This window comes from Lemur catta, chromosome 4 (assembly GCF_020740605.2).
Source record: "Lemur catta isolate mLemCat1 chromosome 4, mLemCat1.pri, whole genome shotgun sequence".
Taxonomy (NCBI): Eukaryota; Metazoa; Chordata; class Mammalia; order Primates; family Lemuridae; genus Lemur; species Lemur catta.
The window spans coordinates 52,651,483-52,676,580 of NC_059131.1; the positions used below are offsets into that span (position 1 = coordinate 52,651,483).

At 35.5% G+C, this 25,098-nt stretch overlaps 1 protein-coding gene and 1 non-coding gene across 2 annotated transcripts in view; both read right to left on the reverse strand.

Annotated features, from left to right (window-relative positions):
* PPP3R1 (protein phosphatase 3 regulatory subunit B, alpha) overlaps positions 1-25,098 on the reverse strand; it is a 64,851-nt gene that overhangs the window by 20,703 nt on the left and 19,050 nt on the right. The window contains exon 2 of the mRNA XM_045549753.1: positions 10,534-10,573. Within this exon, the coding sequence (XP_045405709.1) occupies positions 10,534-10,573 (40 nt within the window). The remainder of the gene's footprint in view (positions 1-10,533; positions 10,574-25,098) is intronic.
* On the reverse strand, positions 4,041-4,168 carry LOC123637638. The gene has a single exon (XR_006734991.1). It is a non-coding gene; the product is annotated as a small nucleolar RNA SNORA40 (small nucleolar RNA).

Sequence of the window (25,098 nt, forward strand, 5' to 3'; positions counted from 1 at the left end):
GTGACATACAAATATGTGTTTGTTGTTATTTATTAAAACAAATGGGGTGAATAGTTAACTACTGGGTTTTCCCAACGGTATACAGCCTTTAAAATTATCCAACTAGTTGTCTATATAGCCCATCTCTGAGCTCTTACTAGCTAATTCAACAAATATTTACTTAGTATCTGCTTTTAGGTAAGGCATTGTGCTTATATTTCCACTGTCAATGTCCCAATTCTTTTATTGGTAAAAATTAGCATAAACAGCCACTTACTCTTAAAGCTTGCTGTTTGCATGCCATATTTAATTATAATTAAATAATTATTTCTCCTTGATTTTCCTCTAAGTTACTTCCCTCTCCCTTTTTCCATTTATTTAAAAAAGTTTTACAGAGGAAAATTACAAACATATACAAGGTTGAAAGAAGAGTATAAATCCCATATACCCAGCAACCGGTTTCAACCATTAACACATGAGAAATATTTTATCCATACCCCCACCCCAATTACCTTAGAGCAAATCCCACACATATAATTTCCTTGTAACTATTCAGTATTTATTATCTCTAACCCTTTTGAAAATCATATCACAATAGCATTATTACACCTAAAAATTAATAATTCCTTGATGTCAAATGATCAATGTTCAAATTTTCCCAAAGACACACATAATTTTACAGGCTTTCTGAATCCACCAGATTCGGCAATTAGGCAAAGTAGACATAAAATGAAGGTGACCTTAATAACAGTTTCAGTGGAGTAAAAGCAGGTGAAAGCCAGATTGCAGCAGGCCAACATATTAGCAGAAATAAGGAAATAAAGGTAATTGCATATGTTCTTTGAAGCTCAAATAGGAGAAAAACTGGAAGGTACATGCAAAATCAAAATCAAAAAGAAGTTGATTATATTTGCAAACTGAAGACAGAGAGAGAAGCTGAAGGTATAAGAAAAAAAACGAACTAACGAAGTAAGATCCTACAGATATGATGGGACAAGATCAAATGCACAGAAGAAAAGCTAACCTTGAATAAGGGAGGCATAACCCAAACTCTGATACTGAAGGAAAGGAGGTTAAGACTGAATATGAAATTAAGCAAGTTTCATGTGTGACAGGTGGGAGTAAGGAAAGAATGAGGTTAACGCTTAAAATGTCCTCAGTTTTCCCCAGCATCAGGATGCAAAATCATTTATTAAAAGTAGGGAATGCAGAAGGTTTGGGCAGAATGTTGATGATCTGGAGGAAATTTGAGGAGACTGACAGGGAAACAAGACAGGTCAAAGAATTAATCAGCATTTAAATCCTGCATAGCTTTGAAAAGCAATTTCAAATGTTGCTCCTTCCATGAAGCTTTTCTTAATTTCCTTAACCAATGGCAATTTTCCCTCCTGGGAACCTTTGTTTCTATTTCTCATAATAGTTTATTTGCACTGTAATAATTATGCATTTCTCTTATTTCCAGTAGCTAAACTGTAAGCACTTTATGGGTGCTTACTTATCTGTATGTCACAGGACCAAAGACAGTACCTTACAGTATATAATTAAGAGTCTTATTACCTTTTTCAAAAAAAGCACAATTTATATACTGAAAGAAGGAGACAGTAACTCCTTGAAACACTGAAAGGACACTGAGGCTGGGGCAATTATAGGAGGCCTCACAGAGAACAGTGACTTGAGCTGGGCCTGGAAGGGATGAGAAAGCATGGCAGGAATTTATCTGAATACAGAAGTAGAAATAGTGAAGTCCCTCAAGGATTGGTTTTAATAGTTTAATAAATGATTGTAGCTGTTTACAGACAACACTAAGCTCTTCCAATAGTGAAAAGGTTTTGTAGAAGAGCAAAAAAATATTACTACAATGTGTACGTGGACAAAAAAGTGGCAGTTTTAATGTGGACAGGTTCATCTGGGGGAAATTCATCCAAATCACATGTAAAATATGATAAAAATATATCATATTCTAGTGAAGCAAGTAGGAAACGGGAAATGACTATACAGTAGACAGCAAAAGAATTTAGATAGATTCACTGCTGGCTGAACAATCACTGATAAGTACAGATCTTTAGACATAAGGCTCAACAGTTCAATTAAAGCATGGATAAAGAAATAAGAAAGAAGGTTTATGAAGTTCTGAGGATAAAACTGAAGGGGACAGCTTTAACAGTATATGAAACCTATTTCAAATGCTTGCCACATAAATAAAGAACCTTAGCTTTTGTCATCCCAGATCTGTAGAAGGGAAAATCCATCTGCCTTTTGCCCTGGTACATTTTTCTTTGCAACCAGGTAAATGGCTCTCAGTCCCAGATTTAAAGAGCAGGTGATAAGAACCTGGGAACTACAGCTCCCTTATGAAAAATGAACAGTTCCTTGACTGAGAAATGAAAATTAACTTCCTAGTATCGCATCCCTATCAGACTTATACTAGCAACAACCAATCCCAACTCTATTGCAGCCTGAAGCCTAGCTAATTACAGACTTCCACATCTCTTTCTTGCCACCAGCAGCTGGAGAAATAATTGTCACATGCTCAAACTGAACACTAAGTGGCAAAGCATAATTTGAGTGGAACCCCTTCAATTCTAAAGAAACTATAAAACCCACACATTAACTTTGCCAGAGACAAGTAACTACCTAACACTGAGAGCACCAGTTTGTAACTTCTCTCTCTTGACCATAAGTTAGCTGTGCAATAGTGACAGAAATGAGAGTTCTCAAATCCAGAAGGCCACCACAGTCAGCAGGCTTTCTGTAAAAGGCCAGGTAGTAAATATTTTAGGCTTTGTTGACCATATGGTCTCTGCTGCAACTACTTAACTCTGCCACGGAAGCACAAAAATAGCCAGATACAATCTGTAAACAAATGGGCATGGCTATGTTCCAATAAAACTTTATTAAAAAAAAAAACACTGGCAGTCAGTAGTTTACCAACAACTCTGGTCTACAGAGTCATTATTAGGTCTAGTTTTGGTCAATTCTAACAATATTCTGGATGTAATATTTTATCTTCATGCTTAAAATAGAAACACATGACCCTAATTATATAAGAAATTAATTTTTTAAAAAAGCCTGTGAGGAAATAGTAAAGTAAAATGTAAATAGTGGTTGAGATGGAAAGATTGAGTAACTGGTCATAGATATCACCATTTTTTTAAGGGTTGTTTTTTTATTATGGCATTAGGCAAAATTATTTAAAGTCAATAAATTTTTATTTGAGGAATTTCACATGTGATTCCTTCTACTGTCCATCATGGGTAGCCTTAGTTTCTCAAAGGCTGGAGTCTTTGAAGATTTACCTTCAAGATAGTCCTTTTTAATAGAACAGATCCTTAATCCATAATTGTCCAGTCAGTCCAGAAGTTAACTTGCCACAATTTATTTTATTTTGGCTTCTTTTATCTCTACTTGAATATGGACATACTGATGAAAACTTAAATTCTCCACCAAGAATCTTTGTGATCTAATCTCTTCAAGCAAGTTACTTTAGGGTCATTTTTAGAGTAAATGGATCTGCCTGGTTCTCAATTTGACACCCTCTTGGAAAAATGAATGAGTTCAAATCATATCAGTTCCTAAAGCCATGATACTCAAGAATAGTACAGATCAGTAGGATATGCCAATACCTTCAACTTCAGACATCATGTCCTCTAGATAAAGGCCTTCAAAAAAAAAAAATCCTTCTTCATAAGTCAATATAAAATTAGAATACTAAATTAATATAGCTGAGATTTCTCTCATGTCCTATGCTTTTTTTTTAAATTTAGAGAGAGTGTTGCTCTGTAACCCAAGCTGGAGTGCAGGAGCCCAATCATAACTCAATGTAACCTCGAATTCCTGGGATCAAAGCAATTCTCCTGCCTCAGCCTCCTGAGTGGCTAGGACAAGCACACCTCACTAGATTTTTTTTATAAATTTTTTGTGGGGTATATAGCTATGTTGCCTAGGTTGGTCTCTTCTAACTCCTGGCCTCAAGTGATTCTCCCACCTAGGCCTCTCATGAGTGCTGGGATTACAGGCAGGAGCCACCGTGCCCAGCCAACCATCACTTTAAACTGTCTGGTAATATTCCTTCTTATATGTATCAAAACTCATACTGAACAATGAGTTCTGCGTTGCAAAAGAGGATTTATTTTTTGCACCTGTCTGTAAGTCTTTGTCCACAAGTTAGACAAAAACAAACACAAGTGCTGGATATCACCATTTTTTACAAAGTTCCAAAAAACTATAGAAGTTACAAAATGGAAGATAAAATGAATTAATACATAAGTAATTTGAGTTTATGTTAACTCTCTGAAGAAACAGGGTATTGCCTATGACAGAATCCAAGGAGAATAGAGAGTAATCAAAAACATCACTTACACTGAGAGTTAAAGGAGAATGAAGTTAGCTAAGTAAAGAGCTAATGAAAGAGCACGCCACCCAAATTCACAGGCAAGCAAAAGGTGGTGATGGGAATGAAAAAAATTGGCAAGCAGTTTGGGAAAAGAAAGAAGACTCCTGAACAGAATGAGCAATGGGTAATTTAACAATACAAAAGGGAAGTGATGCCTCATTCCAAGGAAAGAGGTCTCTAAGCAAGGCAGAACCTGTCTCATCAAACAGGGGCTGAAAGGGCTGTTTCTGCTGGCAAAGAAGGCTGAGAATGGTTTGATGGTTCTGGAACCTCATGATATCTTAATCTAGCAACGGTCTCAATTTTAATTCTTAGGATCTCCCTCTTTCCCAATCACACTGCCCTTTCACACAAGAGATCTTACAATTTTTTTTTTAAGGAATTCACATAAGCTCCCTGGTCATCTTATTGGTCCATGAATCAAGAATTTTTCTTTCTTTAGGTTCTACAATACAGTCAGAAATAACCGGCCCATCCACACTCCTTGCACTCTTCATTCTCCCCAGAAAGTCTTTCGTGATATCTATTTGCTCTACCAAAGTTTTCCCACCAATAAGCACTTTATTTTATGCCACCACAAGATAAACTTATTAAAAGTTAAATTTATAAAACAATGTGTAAAAAGTTAACTGTTTACCAGTATGTGCCATAGACTACCAATGTTCTTTTCCATGATAATGGGATCATCACTACCTTCAGATCCAACCAGGTCAGAGAGAGAATCCAAATTTCCATTACCTTGAGAGTCTATAGCCTATTGTACTATTCAGTGTTCAATTACAGGTAACAAACTCAAACTCTAGCTAGTTGAAGCAGAGCTTTTTTTTCCATGTTAGAAGGCTAAACCGCTCCCCCTCAAAAAAAACAGAGTCTGGACTGAACTTTTAGAAACAATTTATAAAGCCACACTACAGAAATAGGCCATCAAAAGAATTACAGGTTGAGCATCCCAAATCTGAAAATCCAAAATGCTTTAAAATCTGAAACTTTTCGAGTGCTAACATGACAATCAAAGGGAATGCTCACTGGAACATTTCAGATTTCAGATGCTTGATCAGTCAGTATATACAATGCAAATATAGGCATACCTTGGAAAAACTGCGAACTCAGTTCCAGCCTACCACAATAAAGCAAAAAATAGCAACAAAGCAAATCACACAAATGTTTTGGTTTTCCAGTGCATATAAAAGTTATGTTTATATTAAATTGTAGTCTATTAAGTATACAATGGCATTATGTCTAAAAAACCAATGTAGGTACCTTAATTTAAAAATGCTCTACTACTAAAAAATGCTAATGATCATCTTCAGCAAGTTGTAATCTTTTTGCTAGTGCAGGGTCTCGCTTTGATGTTGAAAGCTGTTGACTAATCAGGGTGACTGTCATAATTTCTTAAAATAAGACAATGAAGTTTGCTGCAATGACTGACTCTTCCTTTCACGAAAGATTCCTCTGTAACCTGTGATGCTGTTTGATAGTATTTTACCCACAACAGAACTTCTTTCAAAAGTGGAGTCAATCCTCTCAAACCCTGCCACTGCTTTATCAAATAAGTTTATGTAGTATCTAAAATCCTTTGTTGTCACATTTCAACACTCTTCACAACATCTTCACCAGGAGCAAATACCCTCCAGAAACCACTTTCTTTACCCACCCAAAAGAAGCAACTCCTCATCCGTTCGAGTTTTACAATAGTGTAGCAATTTAGTCACATCTTCTGATGGACTAAATCCACTTCTGATTCTGGTTCTCTTATTTCCACCACATCTGCAGTTACTTCCTCCACTAAACTCTTGAATCCCTCAAAGTCATCCATAAGGGTTGGAATCAACTTCTTCCAAACTCCTGTTAATGTTGATATTTTGATCTCGTCCCGTGAATCACGAATGTTCATAAAGGCATCTAGAATGGTGAATCCTTTCCAGAAGGTTTTTAATTTATTTGCCCAGATCCAACAGAAGAATCACTACCTATGGCAGCTATAGCCTTATAAAATGTATTTCTTAAATAATAACACTTAAAAGTTGAAATTACTCATTAATCCATGGGCTGCAGAATGCATGGTAAGTTAGCAGCCATAAAAACAACATTACTCTCTTTGCACATCTCCATCAGAGCTCTTAGATGACTAGGTACATAGTCAATGAGCAGTAATATTTTGAAAGAAATCTTTTTTTATGAGCAGGAGATATGGACAGTGGGCTGAAAATATTCATTAAACCATGCTGTAAAAAATGTGCTGTCTGTTGTTCCATTTACAGAGCACAGGCAGACTAGATTTAGCATAATTCTTAAGGGCCCTAGAATTTTCAGAATGGTACATGAGCACTGGCTTCAACTTGTCACCAGCTGCATCAGCCCCTAACAAGAGAATCAGCGGCACTGACTCCTCCTCTCTATGAATGAAAGTCCTAGATGGCATCGTCTTCCAACAGAAGGCTGTTTCATCTACACTAAAAATTAGTGTAGCCATCTTCATCGATGATCTTAGCTACACCTTCTGGATAACTTGCTGCAGTGTCTACACCAGTACTTGCTGCTTTATCTTGCACTTTTATGTTATGAAGATGGTTTCTTTCCTCAAATCTTATGAATGAAGTTCTGCAAGCTCCAAACTTTTCTTCTGCAGCTTCCTCATCTCTCTCAGCCTTCACAGAATTGAAAAGAGTTAGGGCCTTGCTCTGGATTAGGTTTTGATTTAAGGGAATGCTGTGGATGGTTTGATCTATCCAGACCACTAAAACTTTCCCCATATCAGGAATAAGGTTTTTTGCTTTCTTATCATTCATATGTTCACTGGAATAGCATTTTTAATTTCCTTCAAGAACTTTTCCTTTGCATTCACATCTTGGCTAAATGTCTGGTGCAAGAGATCTAGCTTTCAGCCTGTCTTGGCTTTCAACGTGCCTTCTTCACTAAGATTAATCATTTCTAACTTTTGATTTAAAGTCAGAGATGTGCAACTCTTCCTTTCATTTCAACACTTAAAGGCCATTGTAGGGTTATTAACTGGCCTGATTTCAACATTGTTGTACTTCAGGAAATAGGGAAGCCTGAGGAGAGGGAGAAAGGGGTTCCTATCCATTTGGCCGGTTGGTGGACCATTCAGAAAACACACATTTATCAATTCAGTTCTCCATTTTATATGGGTGCCATTCATGGTGCCCCAAAACAATTTTTTTTTTTTTTGAGACAGGGTCTCACTCTGTCTCCCAGATCATCACAGTTCACTGCAGCCTCGAACTCCTGGTCTCAAGCGATCCTCTCACCTCAGCCTCCTGAGGAGCTGGGACCAGCAGTCCCCCAACCTTTTTGGCACCGGGGACCAGTTTCACGGAAGACAATTTTTCTGCCTGGCAGAGCTCAGGCGGTGATGCAAGCAATGGGGAGCTACTGTAAATGCAGATGAAGCTTAGCTCAACCACCACTCACCTGCTGTGCAGTTCCCCTCCCCCATTCCTGTTCCTAAGTTTCATGGAAGACAATTTTTCCATGGACAGGGGTGGGGGGGAGATGGAGGACGGGGGACACTCTGGCCTGGTCCCTAACAGACCATGGACCGGAGGTTGGGGACTGCAGGCTGGACTATAGGCACGTGCCACCATGACATCCAGCTAACTTTTCTATATATTTCATAGCAAGACCCCATCTCCACAGAAAGTAAAAAAGAAAAAAATTAGTAGGACGTGGTAGCGTATGCCTTATAGTCCCAGCTACTGGGGAGGCTGAGGCGGGAGGACAGCTTGAACCCAAGAGTTTGAGGCTGCAGTGAGCTATGATGACACCGCTGCACTCCAGCTTGTGCAGCATAGTGGAGCCCCATTTCTGAAAGAAAAAAAAATATATATATATATGTGCATATATATTATAGTAATATCAAAGACCACTAATCACAGATTATCATACAAATATAATAGAAATTCTGAAATATTGTGAGAATGACCAAAATGTGACAGTCAAGAAGTGGGCACATGCTGCTGAAAAACAGCACCCATAGACTAGCCAAAAACCTTTAATTTGTATATATATAAAAAAAACCAGTATCTGTAAAGTGCAATAAATTGAAGCACAATAAAATGAGGTCCACCTGTATTCCAAAATCTAAAACATTTATGGTCTCAAGCTTTTCAAATAAGGGACAGTCAACCTGTATTGCCTATCCTACAATTCAGAAACTGTATAGTGAATTTGAAAGCTTCTGGCTCCAGAACACTGAACACACACATAAAAATCCAAATCACATCTAGAATCCTATCAGCAGAAACAGTAAAAATAGGAAAAGAACAAACTCCAAGTCACTTCTACCCAAATCTCACATGAGTATATGTATGGCAGAAATAAAGTAACGTTAAGAACCCTGGCTGCAAATGAATCTGAGATATTAATATGTTCTTGTTGAGTTTTAAAGTTTTCATATACCAGAATGATGTCAAGCACCCTTGGTGATGTAACATGAAATCCTGGTTTCCATGCCAATAGATACATTACAACAGAAGAGTACAGAATTCACCTTAAGTTAAGCGAATGAGGTTGCTCAAAGGATATAAAGAAATCAGGATTCAAAGATGTAAGGGGAAGTGGGTGGGGAAAGAATAAAGCAGACAGAACTGAATTAATAAAATTACAATGTATAAGAACAGTATAACCAAGGATTTAAGGGTCACTAAGTCCTTATCTTTTATTTTTAAATACTAACTTATAAATAAAATAGACTATGAGGAAGAATAAGTGTTGTTTTATATATCGAATAGTGATTTTTTTAGACTTAATTCCTAACCCCAAGAGCTAATAGTAACAAAATGAAACTAAAATACGTTGGGATACAAAACTGCAGAGGTACAATCCTATATTTTTTAAAGGGATGCCAAAATGAACATTCCCTTGATTTAAAAAAAAAAAAAAAAAAGGCCCATTTATGGCTACCGTCAGATATCGCAGGTGACCAGACCACTAGTGTAAGTCTTTTTTTAACTCTTATTGCAATATTAAGTAAATTAACTAACTCAAATTCTAAATTAACATCCAGTCTTTCAAATATTAAGCTTCTGGCCGGGCGCGGTGGCTCACGCCTGTAATCCTAGCCCTCTGGGAGGCCGAGGCAGGTGGATCGCTCGAGGTCAGGAGTTCGAGACCAGCCTGAGCGAGACCCCGTCTCTACTAAAAAATAGAAATAAATTATCTGGCCAACTAAAAATATATATAGCAAAAAATTAGCCGGGCATGGTGGCGCATGTCTGTAGTCCCAGCTACTCGGGAGGCTGAGGCAGTAGGATTGCTTGAGCCCAGGAGTTTGAGGTTGCTGTGAGCTAGGCTGACGCCACGGCACTCACTCTAGCCCGGGCAACAGAGTGAGACTCTGTCTCAAAAAAAAAAAAAAAAAAATTAAGCTTCCATCAAATGCATATATGAATTCCTTTTTCGAACTTAAAACATTTTAAATATTAGAAAAAGGTTTTAGACAACAGATGTTTATTCTGGAAGTTCACTGTTCAGTCAGATAAGACAGAGGAGCACCCCCCCACCCGTACCCTAAAATTTAAAAAACTAACAAAAACGTTAGTGATTCCATTGTTGAGAAAGACAAAACACAAAGATTTAATGGATACTATGTGCCATATCTGTTTTTCCTTCCTCAATATATGGAAAGCTATACTTTTCAGCCCTGTGGCAGTTTGGTGGGGCTGTATAACTAGATCTGGTCCACAAAATATGAAATATGAGCTTAAGTAATATAAGTCACTTCTGAGCCAAGGCCAACATCAATCAGCACTGCCTGCAGGTCCTTGCATTTCCCTCTTCTTCAGTGACCTTGGGAACCATGCAAAAAGATGGTGGTATTACAAGACAAGGGAAGCTGGATCCCTGAGTCACCAAAGAGAAAAAAACTCCTACAAATCCATTTTAAAACCTTGTTAAATTTCTTAGGTTAAGCCACTGAGATTTGAGGGTTTATCTGTTACCACAGCATAGTGTATACATCAATAATAAAGAAGTCTATAAAAAGATTTCCCTAATTCTAGTAAATAGTTAAGGGCTAACTTTGTTATATAAATATATATATATATATATATATATTTTTTAGAAGTATATGATGCATATACATACATACATATAGATGTGTGAATAAAAGAAAATCTTGATAACAAGAATATTCAACTTACAGTGTGAGCACATTTCCAAAGGATAACTTGCCTCATTTCCCTGGGAGGGGAAAAAAAACCAGTTAGTCATAAAATAGACACAAATTTCTTTAAAATATTAAACATTTAAGTCACAGAACACAGGGAAATAAGCCATAAACTAATATGTCTAGATCTATAAATTACATTTACATTTTTAAAAATTGGTAAGAAAATGTATACAATATGGTAGAAAGAACTCTTAGACGGGTCTGATTTGTGGCTCTAACACTTAGGACATACGCAAACACTGAATTAAAATATATTTTAAATATTTTTAATACCCTAAACATCTTATATGTCAGATTTTAACACACTGGAGACTGTCAATGCTCTAACTTCTTAAGCTGGTGAATTCATTTTGGGGTAGATCTCAAAATAAAGCTTCCCTTGCTATCTTTCTTTAACGGAACAGTTTCCTGAGACTGCAAAGTGAGCTGTTAAAAAGAAAAAAACAAAAACCTGTTACCATTTTTACCTGCATTGAAACAGAATTTCCTGTATGCTATGCAACTAAAATAAGAAAAATATTAACGTGAAGGTAAGTGCAATATAAAACAGCCAGTCGCCTGAAACCCACCCCAATTTTTTTTTTCATGGAAAGTCTTATCTCACGAATAGACTCTAATATAATTTGAACTCCTAGTTTTTAAAAAATATAAAACCAACTATCTACTGTCTATACTAGGATTCTACGTGAAGTGTTTTTAAGGAAAAAGGTGTTCTAGAAAAACTACAGACCTGGGCCAATGCCTACGTTTAACAACTCTCAAGGACTGGGCTCAGGGAGGTGAAACATCTGGTGGAAGATCACACCATTTGATTAGCAGTGGAATCAGAAGTAGTTCTAAATCTAAAACAGTAAAAATTCCAAGTATAACAGACTCACAGAGATAGAATCATTAAGATCTTTAAAAGGGTCTATAGAATTTAAAGTAAAGTAAATTAAGTTTTTAAAGGTCAGTGGTAAATTGAGACCCAAGCATCCTACATTCCATTTATCTACTCTTGACCCTGCCTAGCAATTAAATAGCAATAAGTGTACAACTGCTATAAGTGTACAATTAACATCAGAATGTTTAAATATACTTATATATCCTAAGAAGTTATCAAAAACAACCTGAAAAATTTTAGTATGGCTGGCTGGCTTTTAAACTCCTAAAAGTATCTTTAATATTATATAAACTTAAAGTCTAAGGAAAGTTTATTCATCCTCAATTCTAGACAGGTTACCAATAACTAATCTTTTCCTTGCAAGTTATAGTAGATAATAGCAATTTTCCAAAACTGGTTAATTTAATATTAGGTCACTGTAAATATAAAATATATATTAAAGATAAAAGAAAAGCAAACATTAATAAAGCTTGACATTAGTAATGAGTAGAGATGGGTTTCTGCTTATTTTGAATGTTACTTAATTGATGTTAATATTCTTACCATGATTTCTAGGATTATTGCCTCACATATTCTTCAATTTTTAAAATATTCCTTTTATTATTTTTTCTTATTATTATTCCACTCTACCTTAAAGTTAAGTACCTTTCTTGCAAGGCTCTCAAGAGTAAACCGGTATTTTATTTACTAAAGTTTACATTGTCATTGTGAGTTGCTGGATTTTTTAAATGAGCAATGTTACTGTTTTGTAAGTGAAGATAAAAGGGTTATGTGGTAGAGATGTATACCATCTCTATTCTACACCGCCCCCCCAACTTTTTAACTCCTTATTCTGTATTGTTTGAACTTTTACAGCAAGAATGTCTTCAAAATTTACCTTCCGTTAAAAAAAAAAAAGCAAAACCTAACAATATAAAGATGACTTTGTCAAGTCAATATAATCTTGCCCCACATTCAGTCTTCATTATGTTTTGTCATTAGTAAAAATAGGCCTTTCAGAGCTTCCCTTTTATCTCTCCACTCCCAGCTTCTTGAGCTACTACTAGGGAGTATTAAATTTATCAGTAATCTTTTCATTCAGGTTTAGCCTGTGGGCTATAGTTTGTTGATCCCTGAACCTAAAGCACAATTTTATACATATGTATTTATTTATATATATATATTTTTGAGACAGTGTCTCACTCTGTTCCCTGGCCTGAGTGCTGTGATGTCAAGTAGCTGGGACTACAGGCGTGTGCCACCAGGTCCGGCAAATTTTTTAATATTTTTTAGTAGAGGCGGGGTCTCACTTTTGCTCAGAATGGTCTCCAACCCCTGAGCTCAACAGATCCTCCTACCTCTGCCTCCCAGAGTGCTAGGATTACAGGCATGAGCCACTGCACCCAGCCTAGCACAATTATATTTAAGCAAGAAATATGCATCACTTTGCAAATTATTATTATCAGACGTAACTAGAAAAACAGCACTTCTGAAGGTAAGTTAGTTCTGCAGTGAATTTCTAGCTGATAGCTCCAGTCCAGGGTTAAAAAATATTGAAATAATGGTAAATACTAGACACATTCAACAGTGTACTGGCATTTACTGGTAAGAGAACCTTTCAACTAACCAAACCATAAAGTCATATCTAAATATGAAAACAGTTCTAAAGCTAATAAACATGTTTTAAACTCATATAACAAAGCCTGCAGAATTCAAACATTGTACCATGTGACCCAATAACTACCAAGACCACTTGATAATGAGGTCCTTAAATAAATCAATCCACTTGCTTGAAGTTCAAGACAGACTTTGCTTACACTAATACTGATTTAAAAACTTAGTCACATCTGCCTATGAAGGAGAAATGCTATGTGAACTGCTCTACCAGTATAAAAAGCTGGTAAATCAGAAAAATTGTATAAAACAACATTTTTCAGACATGATCTATGATCACCTACATAAGGAAACAAAAGAAGTAAGCCCAAAGATTATCCCAGTTTACTGCCTGGAGGAAGTTTCCAGATTGCACCACAGGAAGGGAGAACAGAAACAAAACTCCAGGGTGTTGTTGAACTGAAAAGTCAAAGATACACAGAGTTCAGGAGGCCAGGGAGGTTAGATGTGTGGGGAAGAAAGAGTACCTTAGAAAACAAAAACCCCTTTGGAGATCTGCAGAAAAGTTCCCTCCAGTTTTTGTATAAATTTGAGAGGAAACTACCCAAAGCCAGAGAAAGAACTAGTAGCAGGATGAATAATTCTTGGAGTTTGCACAGAGCTAGGAATATTTCATTAACCCAGGGGCCAGAAGAAAGAAACCTTTAAATACACAGGGAATTGGGTAGAGCCCTCAGAATGGCTGTAATAGCAATGAATTAAAAGCTGCTCTGGATCTACCTTAAGATACATTAAAAGTAAGCCTCATAAAGATCAAATTGATACCCAGTAACTTAAGTGTATGACAAATTCTAACACTCCTTACAGGAATAAAACAAAAGCTGGCACAATAGCATAAAATTCACAACATATAACATCCAATAAAAAACATAACAGGATGCTATAACATAGATGAACCTCAAAAACATTATGCTAAGTAAAAGAAGCCACATGTTGTATGATTCCATTTATATGAAATATTCTGATAGGGTAAATCCATAGAAATATTAATAGAATGCAGGATTGGTGGTTGTCAGGTGTGGGGGAAGGGGATATAATGAACAACTGCTTCATGGCTATGGAGTTTCCTTTTGGGATGATAAAATATTAATATTTTGGAACCATATAGAAGTAGCGGTTGCACAACATAAACATACTAAATGCCACTGAACTATTCACTTTAAAATGACTGTTACGTGAATTTAATCTCAATAAAAAATTTTAATATATATGATGTTTAAAGAAGTAATGGCCAAAAAAATCTTCCAAATCTGATGAAAACTTTAAACCCAAAAATCCAAGACGGTCAATGAACCCCAAGCAGAAGAAATATGAAGAAACCCAAACCAAGGCACATACTAAAATTGCTAATGATCTGTGATACAGAATATCCTAAATATAATCAGAGAAACAAAAAAAAGACACTCTACAAACACATGACAAAATGACTACAGATTTCTTGTCAGAAATACAAAGGACAGAAAACAATGGAATCTGTTTGAAGTGTTTCTTAAAAAACTATCAGTTTTTATACCCAGCAAAAATATCTGTCAAATATTAAAACAAAATGTTCCTTCAGGTAACCAAAATTGAAAGAATTATGCAGCAACATATGTTCACTATAAAAAAAAGTCAAAGAAATCCCCAGGCAGAAGAAAAATATTATCAGATGGAAAGTTGGATCTAGACCAAGAAATGAAGAAAACCAGAACTGGTAAATAAGCAGGTAAATACAAGAGACATTTTTTTCATTTTTAAATGTCTTTAAAATATAGTTGATTATTTAAACAAACATAGTAACAACAGATTGAGGAGTATATAAAATGTGGAAATAAAATGTATGACAACAGCAGCACAAAGGGTGAGAAGAAAAATATGGATGTATACCATTGTCAGGATGTTACATTACATGGGAAACATTATTTGAAAGTAAAGCATGACATGTAAACGATGTATACTGTAACCTATAGAGCAACTATTTTCCAAAAAAGGAGACAAAATAAAATGGTATCATTGTGATGGTTAACTTTAATGTCAGCTTGACTGGGCCAAGAGATGCTCAGATACCGCATTAAACATTATTTCTCAGTATGTTTATGAGGGTGTTTCTGGAATATGTTAGCATTTGAATTGGTGAACTGAATAAAGCACTGATTGGTCACCCAATCTGCTGAATAGAACAAAAAGGCAAAGGAAGGTTGAATAAGCTCTCTACATGAGTACTTAAACTGGAATATCAATCTTTTCCTGTCCTGGTGTTCCTGGCTCCCAGGCCTTCAGACTTATACTGGAATTTATACCAACCCTTTAGCTCTCAGGCCTTCAAACTACACCACCCACTTTCTTAGATCTCTAGCTTACACAAAGCATATAGTGGGACTTCTCAGCCTCCATAATCATGTGAAGCAATACCATATAATAAATTTCTCTCTCTCTCTCTATATATATATGTACACATACACACACACACACACACACACACACACACACACACACACACACACATTCTATTGCTTCTGTTTCTCTGGAGAATACTAATAAAATTAAAGAATACTCAATACAGGCTGAGCACAGTGGCTCATGTCTGTAAACCTAGCACCTCAGGAGGCTGAAGAGAGAGGATTGCTTGAGGCCAGGAGTTCTTGACCAGCCTGAGCAAGAGTGAGACCTTGTCTCTACAAAAAAATAGAAAAATTAGCACAGTGTGGTGGTGTGCATCTGTAGTTCCAGCTACTCGGGAGGCTGAGGCAAAAGCATCGCTTGAGCCCAGAAGTGTGAGGGTGCAGGGAACTATGACGACATCACTGCACTCTAGCCAGGGCAACAGAGTGAGACTTGTCTCCAAAAACAAACAAACAAACAAACAAAAGAAGGAACACTCAATCAAACAAAAAAGCAAAACAAAAAAGCAATTGAGAAAAAATAAATAGCAAGATGGCAGATTTAAATATAAACATTTTGAGAATCATACTAATTAAGTGTAAGTAGTCTAATAATTCCAACTAAAAAGATGTAACTATATGCTATGTACAAAAAAATCCACTTTAAACATAGGTTACAGGTAAGTTATAACTAAAAAGATACAGTAGAGCTAGTAACATCAGGCAATGTAGAATTCAGAACAAGAAGTATTAACCAGAGACGAAAAGGGGTATTTCATAATGCTAAATGAGTCAATTCATCAGAAAGATGAATTCCAAAAACATACCACCTCTACACAAATTCCTTCAGAAAGCAGAAGAGGAGGAATTAGTTCTGAATTCATTTTATGAAACCAACATTACCCTGATACTAAAATCAGACAATGACAATACAAAAAAGAATAGTCTAATATTTCTTCATGACCACGAATGCAAAAATTCTTAACAATATTTTAGCAAATTTAATCCAGGAAAAAATTATTTTTAAAAAATTAAACATCATGGCCAGGCATGGTGACACATGCCTGTAATTCCAGCACTTTGGGAGGCTGAGGCAGGAGGATCACTTGAGTCCAGGAGTTTGAGACCAGCCTGAGCAACATAATGAGACCCTGTCTCTACAAAAAAAACACAACAACAACAACAACAACAAAAAAACCAATTAGCCAGGCATGGTGGCATGCGCCTGTAATCTCAGCTAAGCTACTCAGTCGGGAAGCTGAGGCAGGAGGATCACTTTGGCCTAGGAGTTTGAGGCTGCTAAATATAGTGAGCTATGATGATGCCACTGTACTCCATCATGGCTGACAGGAGACCCCATCTCTAAAAAAATAAAAAAAACACCATATGGTCATCAAAACAGATTCAATAAAAGCATGCGACAAATTTCAGCACCTATTCATGATAAGACAAGAACTTAGTAAACTAGGGATCTTTCTCAATTTATAAAGGGTAGCTACAAAAATTCTTCAAAAAGAGTGTCAACATCATGTACGGTATCAAAATCCCAGCAGAATATTTTATAGAAATCAATAAAACTAATTTTTAAGTTTACATGGAAATGCAAAGGACCTAACAGCCAAGCGATTTGAAAAGAACAAGGTTGAAGGACTAACACTATCTGACTAAAAGAGTTATTATAAAGCTAAAGTCATCAACAGAGAGATACTGTTGTAAGAACAGACAAAGATCAATGGAACACCACAAAGTAAACACATAACACATGATTTTTGACAAAGGTTTCCAGGTAACTCAATGTGGAAAAAAAAGTCTGTGCAATAAATGATGTCAGAACAATTGAATATCAATATGCAATTCAAAATAGATATAAGACTTCAATATACACTTCACAACAGAATATATTAACAGCAGATAAACACATGAAAAAATGTTTAACATCAGTGGACATAAGAGAAATGTAAATTAAAACCACAATGAGATATTGCTATACAATAAGCAAGAAGCATAACAAACATGGCTCAAATTTAGAAACTAACACATCAAGCATTACTGAAGATACAGAACAAATGATTATGTGGTGGAAGGAATTCTTAGCCTTTCAGAATTCCAAATCCCTCGTATACATACATTTTTTTTTCAGTTATTTGATCAAACAATTACTCTAGGTACTGCTGCAAAAGAATTTTGCACATGCAATTAAGATCCCAAATCAAGAACCTTTGGATAAAATTATCCACGTGGGCCTGACCTAATTGTAAGAGCCCTTAAACGCAGGTTTCTCCTGACGGTCTAAGAAAGGCAAACTGGAGATTCAATGCATGAGATGAGTTCAACACAGGAGAGACTGAGAGGCCACATGGTATTGAAGGCAGGCAGCCCTCAGGAGCTGAGCGTGACTCCCAGCTGACAGCAAGCAAACAGATTTCAATCCTCCAACATCTAGGAGCTGAATTCCAACAACCTGAAACAACCTGAAAGCAGATTCTTCCCCAGAACCTCCAGAGGAGAACTCAGTCTGGGTGACACCTTGATTTCAGCCTTGTGATAGCCTTGAGAACCTAGTCCTGCCACATACGATCTATGGAACTATAAAGAAACGGGCTGTTTTAAACAACTATGTTTATAGTAATTTGTCACACAGCAATAGAAACTAATATCCAGACATATAGTGTATGTGTCTAAAAGTAAAAATACCAAGCACTGGTGAAGACATGGAGCAACTGGAAATTTCATACATTGCTAGCAGGAACTCAAAATCATACAGCCTTTTTGGAAAAACAGTTCAGTGGATTCTTAATAAAATTTAACATACCATTCAGAAATGAAAACATGCGCACACAAAGATTTGCACACATACATCCATAACAGCTTTCTACTTATAGACCAATCTGGAGACAACCTAAAGCCTCAACTGGTGAATGGATACACAAACTGGTATCCAGACAATGAAGCACTGTTCAGTAACGAATAGGAAAAGACTATACATACAACAATGTAAATGAATCTCAAAAGCAATATGCCAAATGAAAGAAGCCAAACATGAAGGCTACATGCTGTATAATTCCATTTATAAATGCCAGAAAAAAGCAAACTATAATGATTGTAAGTTTAGGGGCTGCTGAGGGCATGGGGTGAATGCAAGGGGTGCCAGGTAACATTTTAGGGTGATGGACATGTTTTACATCTTGACTGTCGTGGTGCTTATAAAACTATATGAATTTGTCAAGGCATATTAACTGTATACTTAAAACTGGTTAATTTTATTATATAAGTTATGCCTTAAATAAAGTTCATTTTTAAAACTCAATATTTTAAGGATCTTGGTCCCAAGTATAATGAAATTGCTTCTAACAATTGCTACACTGTTAAGAAGCAATCTCATCACTTTCTTTAAAATAACAAATTCAGTTTCATAACTGTCATGCTATTATTAAAAATTCAAAAACAACATGGATTTTTGTTTTTATAAAATACATATGCATTTCAAGGGAATACGTTCATAGTAAATAACACATAACATATTTTCCAGATTAATCTTACAGAATGAGAAACCAAAAATTATTTATAGTTATAGTAATCTTGACATTTATAATTCATCCCTTACTTAGTCCCCTTCTCTGATTTTAAATTTCATGAAGGCAGCAACTGTCTTATTACCTTTTGATATCCCTTGCCAGATTTAACACTGTCCTTAATTTAAGGAAGAATTTTATAGGTGCATGGTAAAAATCTGGAACTTAATGCAAGTGGCATTTTAAGCATCATTATGTTACAGTACATAGTTAGATTAAGGGCATCAGAAGACTCAATAAATTCTCAAAAGTCCAGTTATTAAAGTACTTTAAGTTTTCACTTCCCTTAATGCTTGCTTTTCATGAGTATCTACTAAGCATTTGGATCTACATACATTTTCAATAACCAAGCAGTACTCTAATACTGAAGTAATATTTATAGTCCATAAGGATGGTCTATAACCACAGAAGGCAATGTTGTCACCTCTTACTCTACTAGATAAACATCTAAATATTCTGACAGTATACCCTTTGAAAATATTCTAAACTTTACAGAACACATCTATAAAACTTATTTTTGTTCTCTCAAACCTTGTCACTTTAAGATCAAAGTAACTATAAGAAAAAACAGAGATACAAAAAAGTTTTTTTCATTTCTTAGCCAGAAAATTCCTTTAGACAATATTTTGCTGATTCCTACAGATTTTATCCCAAAATTGACGATCATAATAAATTTTTTTAAATGCTGAATAACATGGACATGAAGAAAAAGTTGTCTTAGGAATCAATCCAATATTTATCTGCTGAAAGATAGCTTGCCAACATCCCAGAGTTAATGTAATTATTATAATGAAATCAAATTTTCTAGGATGAAATCACTGACCATCTTAACTGATCTAGAACAGATACTCTTTATTCTTAGAACTATAAAGCAAGGTGTCACACTATAGATACATGAATGTGGGGCACAAAAGTGAAAAGATCAAAAGACAGAAGCAGAAGATAAAAACCAATGGTATCAGTAGACTTCCAGGACAAATCTGTTTCTAAAAACCTGTGTGTCCACAAGTACCCCTCTCAGCACTGACTTCCTTCAGAAAGTTGAAATAAGTTAGAATAGGTGACTTCAAAGGGTCCTTCTAGACAAAAATTTTTACTACTAATAAAGATGCTAGATATATTCAAATACAGGCACTAAGGAGAGTGAGGGAAGGAGGGAGAAGAAACCAGGTGCAGAATGTCAAGAAACTCTCTAAAGCATCCTGTTGGTTTCAAGAGACAGAAAGTTTCCCAAGTACAATATGCTTGATGTTTTATTATTTTCTTTTATATGCCTGTACAACAATCAATGTAAGAAAGGAAAAAGCAAGAGATCTCAGGAGTACAAGTTGTCAGCAATATAAATCTAACATGACCTTAGTTATAGCAACAAATCTGGCACTAGGGATTTTGTGGATACTCTATAAAAATTAGTTATGACGCTACCACATAGCAGAAGTATTCATTAAAATAGTATATAATTCTTAAGTAGTGACTAGTTTTCCAAGAGAAATCAATGACGTATCTGTACTTCTCAAATGATTTTAGGAGGAAAAAAAAAACCTAAAAATTTCTAGTCTGGTAAATGCTGTCATAATTATTCTAACTTCCTTGAATCCATCCAGCAAATGTTTGAAGGCACATAATATATGTTAACTATTTTAAGGATTCTATTGCATAATGGGACCTGAGATGATCATACCTATTACTCAATATTACAGTTAAAACGTTATCTCCTATTAAACAATACCTAAACTACCCAATTCCTATTTTTCCTCTACTACCCAGTGTTAACCACAATTTTTAAATGTTTATCTTATATTCTGCTTTGGGAAGCAAAGGCAGTAATCACCTGAGATGAAACCAGAGGTTCAAGACCAAGCTGGGCAACATAGCGAGACCCCACCTCTATAAAACATTTTTTAAAAATTTGCCAGGTGTAGTGGCAAGCACCTGCAGTCCCAGCTACTGGGGAGGCTGAGGTGGGAAGATTGCTTGAGCCCAGGAGTTCAAGGTTAGAGTGAGGTATGATAGTGCCACTGTACTCCAGCCTGGGAGACAGAGTGAGACTCTGTCTCAAAACAAAAAGTTTATCTTGTAACCTGCACAACTTTGCTGAACTTATTTATTAGTTCTATAAGTGGGGTTTTTTTTTTTTGGTAGATTTCTTGGGATTTTTCTATGTAGACAATCATGTTATCTGCAAATAGGGACAGCTTTTCTTCTTCTCCAATCTATGTGCCTTTATATTCTTTTCCTGCTTTATTCCCCTGGCTAGAACTTACAGCAATATGTTGAAAGAGAGTAGTTAGAGCAAACATCCTTGCTTCATTACAGATCTTATGGAGAAAGCATTCAGTCTTTTGTCATTATAAAATCAGCTCCACCTTTCCATAGATCTTCCTTATCCAACTGAGAAAGTTTCCCTCTTTATCTATTTTTCTGAGTTTTTCTTTTGTTTGTTTTTATAATTAATGAGTGCTAAATTTTGTCAAATGTTTTTTCTTCATCACCTGATGCAATCATGGGATTTTTCTTCTTTAGTCTGTTAATATGGTTATATCAAGTTTCAAATAGTGAGCCAGCCTTGCATCCTTGAATAAGCCATATTTGATCATGGTATATAATTTTTAAAAAGTATTGCTTAATTCTATTTGTTAACTAATATTTTGCCAATGATTTTTGCATCTGCATTGATATGGAGATATTGGTCTATTAATTTTTTCTTTTTTTGAATCTTGGTATCAAAACAATAGGGCTATTCAAATTCTATTTCATACTAAGAGAGGTGTGATAGTTTGTGCTTTTTAAGGAATTGGTCCATTACTTCAGAGTTGTCAAATTTATGTGTATAGTATAGAATTCCTCATAGTATCTCATTATCTTTTTTCATGTCTGCAGGGTCTATAATGACACCCCCTATTTCATTTCTAATGCTGGTAATTTGTGTGTGCCTTCTTTTATTACTTGTCTTCTCTTTTTATGAAGAACCAGCTTTTTCATTTCACTGATTATTGTGTTTCTCTTTTTGATTTCACTGATTTCTGCTCTTTATTATTTCCTTCCTTCTGCCTGCTCCAGGTAGATTTTGCTCATTTTTTTTCTAGGTTCTTGAGATGAAAGCTTACTGATTTTTTTTTTCTCTTCTGTGGTGTGCATTTAGTGCTACAAATTTCCCTCTCTGCACTGCTTTAGCTGTGTCACACAAATTTTGATATGTCGTATTCTTATTTTCATTAGGCTCAATGTATTTTTTTAAAAATTTCCTTGAGACTGGCCGGGCGCGGTGGCTCACGCCTGTAATCCTAGCTCTGGGAGGCCGAGGTGGGTGGATCGCTCGAGGTCAGGAGTTCGAGACCAGCCTGAGCAAGAGTGAGACCCCGTCTCTACTAAAAATAGAAAGAAATTATCTGGCCAACTAAAAATATATATACAAAAAAATTAGCCGGGCATGGTGGCTCATGCCTGTAGTCCCAGCTACTCGGGAGGCTGAGGCAGTAGGATCGCTTAAGCCCAGGAGTCTGAGGTTGCTGTGAGCTAGGCTGATGCCACGGCACTCACTCTAGCCCGGGCAACAAAGTAAGACTCTGTCTCAAAAAAAAAAAAAAAAAAAAAAAAATTTCCTTGAGACTTCCTCTTTGATCCATGGATTATTTAGACGTGTGTTGTTTAGTTTTCAAGTGTTTAGAGATTTTCCACTTACCTATTACTGATTTCTAGTGTGATACCATTGTGGTAGGAGAACACATTCTTTAATTTCAATTCTTTGAAATTTGTTAAGTTTGTTTTCACGGTCCAGCATATAACGTATCTTGGTATATTTTCTGTGGTCACTTGAAAAGGTGGAGTGTTCTATAAATATGGATTAGATACCGCTGGTTGATTCCACTGTTGAATGCCTCTATACACTTGCTGATTTTCTTGCTTAGTTGTTCTAACCATTTGTTGAGAAACAGGTGTTGACATCTCCAGCTACAATTTTGGATTTGTCTATTTCTTCTTTCAATTCTAACAGTTTCTTCTTCATATATTTTGCAACTCTATTGTTTGATGCATACACATTTAAAATTGCTGTCTTCTTATTGGATTGACCTTTTTTTTTAATACATAAAGCCCATTCTCTATCTCTGGTGATTTTCTTTATTCTGAGGTCTACTTTATCTGATGTTAATATGGCCATGCCTGCTTTCTGTGAAATAATGTTTGTACAGTACATCTTTCTCCTTCCTTTTACCTTCAATCTGCCTGTATTATTATATTTGAAGTGAATTTTTTACACACATCATATAATTAGGTAATGTCTTTAATCCCCTCTGCCAATATGTGTATTTTAACTGGTGTATTTAGACCATTTACATTTTATTATTATTGGTATGTTAGGGCTTATTTTGCTAGTTTTCTGTTTTGCTGTTTGTTCTTTGTGTTTCTCATTTCTATTTATCCTGTCTTCCTAGTGAGTTACTTATTTTTAGAATTCCATTTTGATTTATCTACAGTGTTTTTGCATCTATCTCTTTGGATACCTTTATTAGGGGTTCCTCTATGTATTACATTATATATACATAATTTGTCATAGTCTACTGGTGTTATTTTACCCTCCCCCTGCTTACAGTTGTCTTAAATATTTCCTCTACATACCTTTAGAACCACATCAGTAATTTTTGCTTCAGCTCTCAAACATGATTTAGAAAACTAGGAAGATCAATTGTATTTAATCATACTTTTACACTTTGAATTGTTCTTTCCTCCTTCCTGATGTCCTAAGATTCTTTTGTGGTTTCCCTTCTGTTTTCAGAACTTCTTCCAGTTATTCTTTTAGGATAAATTTGCAGATGACATATTCTCTTAGTTTTTCTTCATCTGAGAATGTCTTCATTTCCCTTTCACTTCTGAAGAATGTTTTTCCTGGATATAAGTTTCTGGGTTTACAGATCTTTTCTTTCAGCCTTGAAAAAATGTGTCACCTTCTGTCTTCTATGGTTTCTGATGAGAAATCTGCTATCATTTGAACTATTTTCCCCATCTACACAGAGTACCATTTTTCTCCTGCTGATTTCAAGACCTGTCTTTAGATTTTGTAAGTTTGACTTTGAGGTATCTTGGTCTAGATTTCTATGGGTTTATCCTGATGAATGTTCTCTCAGTGTCTTGCCTCTGTAGGTTTAAGTCGTTGGCCAAATTTGGGGAATTTTCAGCCATTATTTTCTTAAGTACTTTTTCAACCCTGTCCTCTTTCCTCTTCCTCTTCTTGTGAATCCAATGACACAAGTGTTAATTCTTTTTATGATCTCACAGGTCCCTAAGGCTCTGTGCATTATTTTTTTTTTCCTATTTTCTTTCTGCTGTTCAGATTGGGTAATTTCTTCTACCTGCTAGTTCACTGATCCTTTCCTCTGCTCTATTCTGCTACTAAGCCTACTCACTGGGCTACTGTATTGGTTATTATATTTTTCAGTTCTAAAATTACCATTTGATTGTTCTTTATATCTCCTATTTCTTTGGTGAGGTTTTCTATTTTTTTTCTTGTTTCAATGTCAATTGTTTTCTTTGAGTGACACAAGATCACTGCTCATTTTTGAGAAAATGTGTGCCAAATATGCAAATTATTATGCACTATTAGAATATAATTATATATATTCTTTTATGAATATATATATTCTACTATTAGAATTCTATTCTAATAGGGTTGTAGAAATCAAGTAAGAAAAAAGCTTAAGAAGGAAGGGTTAAGAGTAGCAAAGGGGACAAACAACAATTACTCCCAATTTTTTTTGGTAGGTTCAGACTTTCCATAAATCATACTAAAAGCAAGGTGTAAATTTAATTTGATCAATAACAACTTTAAGCTAAACAGGTTACTAGATAAAGAATAATTACCAACCTTAGCCCTGCAAAACTATCTTTAAAATGATCTTAAGAGCTAAGATTCTTCAAAATGAACTCATTATTTACTATACTATCACAAATACTTTCTTATTTACTGACCACACAAAGATAGACATGATTTTAAGTCTGTCTTATAGAAAAATGTTTTCTGAGTAATCAAACAATTACTTTGGCTATAACTGAGACAAGATTCTATCTTAACT